The sequence below is a fragment of the Limulus polyphemus genome, unplaced genomic scaffold (genome assembly GCF_000517525.1).
Source record: "Limulus polyphemus unplaced genomic scaffold, Limulus_polyphemus-2.1.2 Scaffold4847, whole genome shotgun sequence".
NCBI classification, from domain to species: domain Eukaryota; kingdom Metazoa; phylum Arthropoda; class Merostomata; order Xiphosura; family Limulidae; genus Limulus; species Limulus polyphemus.
This window is the reverse complement of record NW_013670457.1, coordinates 13072-15025: the sequence shown is the minus strand read 5'-3', so window position 1 is coordinate 15025 and position 1954 is coordinate 13072. Positions and strand designations below refer to the sequence as shown.

Genomic DNA, 1954 nt, shown 5'->3' with positions numbered 1-1954 from the left:
TAAACTTTAGCGACACAAGTCCTTTCTTAAATAAAACTGGTTCTTCAGAAAGAATTTTTACGAAAAATTAACTAACGACCAGAGACGTAACAATATATTTAGATTGCCGAAGTTCCTACATTGGAGAAACAGGTAGTAAAATAATGACCAGATGCAAAGAACATGAAAAACAAAAATGTGAAACATAAGTGAAAATATGATTCAAAAATAACACAAGATATATTTTCAAATTGTTAAGAACCCAAACATGAGAAAAAATTGGAAACATTGTGAATCACAGAACTAAAACCTAACATAAAAAAAAATCAGCAGCATTATTTGTATTAAAAACCAAATAAACAATATTTGACTGAATGTATTTGTAATTTTAATGCATCTATTTGTTTGTATGTTGTTAAGCACAAAGCAACACAAAGGTTATCTATGCTGTGCTTACCACAAGTATCGAAACACGCATTTTAGCATTATAAGCAATCAGACTTGCCGCTGGACTACTAGGGGCCTGAATGTATTTGTATTGTAATTCGAATGTTTTACGAATCGTGTCATAGTTACTATGTTAGCTACGAAACGTTGTTCAGGAATAAATGATAAATCTATTACTATTACCTCACAAGTATCTGTTTCAAATCCATATATTTGTTCGACAATTAAGTGGATACCTCTTTTTTTAAATAAAAAAAGGTACAGTTTCATATTATTGAAAATAAGTCTTGAATTTTATACGAGAAGCCCTCGTTCATCACTGCAATACCAGCTTAATTTTAACAAGAAAATATCTGAATTTGATCTACTTTTCACTTTTCTGAGTTTCTCACATGTCACAAGCGAAGTGTAACAGCTTTTTTTTATTACCTTACTTACATAATTTATATGCATGAGCCTGGGCAAGTTTTGTAAAATAAAATAGTCTAACACTCTTACTCATAAGCATTACATACATTAAAAAGTCAATCTTAGAAAAACCAGTCTACGATATTATCAACTAAACAAACCTTTCAAGCCTTGTTCCATTAGAATCGTAAAGTTGATGCGGTAATAAAAATTGAACGACCAAAAATTTAATATTGCGTTGTGGCACAACGGCGTAGCATTAGTACACGTACACGAGGTAACACTAAACGACTTCCTGTTGAATTTTCAATTAATCATAGTAAAGATGTATAATGTCATAACGATAGGGTTTTTCGTAATTTAGCAATATCAAATAATCGCAAATGAATGTTGTTGTTTTTTAAAATATTTGTACAAATGACGGAAGAAACCAAATATATTATCAAAACCAAAACCAAAACTCATTTGAAGGTTGATTCTTGCCAGACATTACTCTCGAGTAGTAGCGGTTAGACTAATAAACAACTGGAAGTAACTGATTGAAGAACAGCAGCGTATCAGTGTTTCGCAAAACTTTAGTAACTGCATCATAAGCCATTAATATATTAGTATTATCTCACTTCATTTTTGTTGGTAGATTCGTATATGTAATTATGTGGTTCAGGTATGGAACTATGACACGTTCGTGATTGGCATTACCTGCGCTATATTAGTGTTCATCATGCATTCAGAGCGCTTATAGATTTTCACATAAAGAGAAATATTTTACTTCGTGCTTTGGTTACACATGGTCAAGAAGTACGCTCTATTTTAATATTTTTGGGCTTTCTCACAGAAGATAGTGTTGAAGACCAAATTTAGATCTTGTATGTTCTGTTTCTGACGATATCATTGTTTCCAAAGTCAGAAATGTCAATAATATATGTCTTATTTACCTTTGCTAGAGACAACTAATAAGATGATAGTGCCTGCACACTGAGAGGGTTGACGTTATTGTTTTCGTGTGTATTGTTACGACAGCGGAGGTCACGTGACACTGGTAACACGTAATGAGTATCTAGAAAGATCGAGGAACTTGTCGAACGTCCTAGCGGTTGCTAGAATGGCGCTCTTATAGTAT

At 32.5% G+C, this 1954-nt stretch overlaps 1 protein-coding gene across 1 annotated transcript in view; it reads right to left on the bottom strand.

Moving 5' to 3' along the window:
• The window catches only part of LOC106471773 (cell death-inducing p53-target protein 1-like), a 60529-nt gene extending 59232 nt beyond the window's left edge, over nucleotides 1–1297 (bottom strand). The window contains exon 1 of the mRNA XM_013932396.2: nucleotides 996–1297. Within this exon, the coding sequence (XP_013787850.1) occupies nucleotides 996–1014 (19 nt within the window). The 5' untranslated portion in view covers nucleotides 1015–1297. The remainder of the gene's footprint in view (nucleotides 1–995) is intronic.
• Nucleotides 1298–1954: the final 657 nt, after the last annotated feature.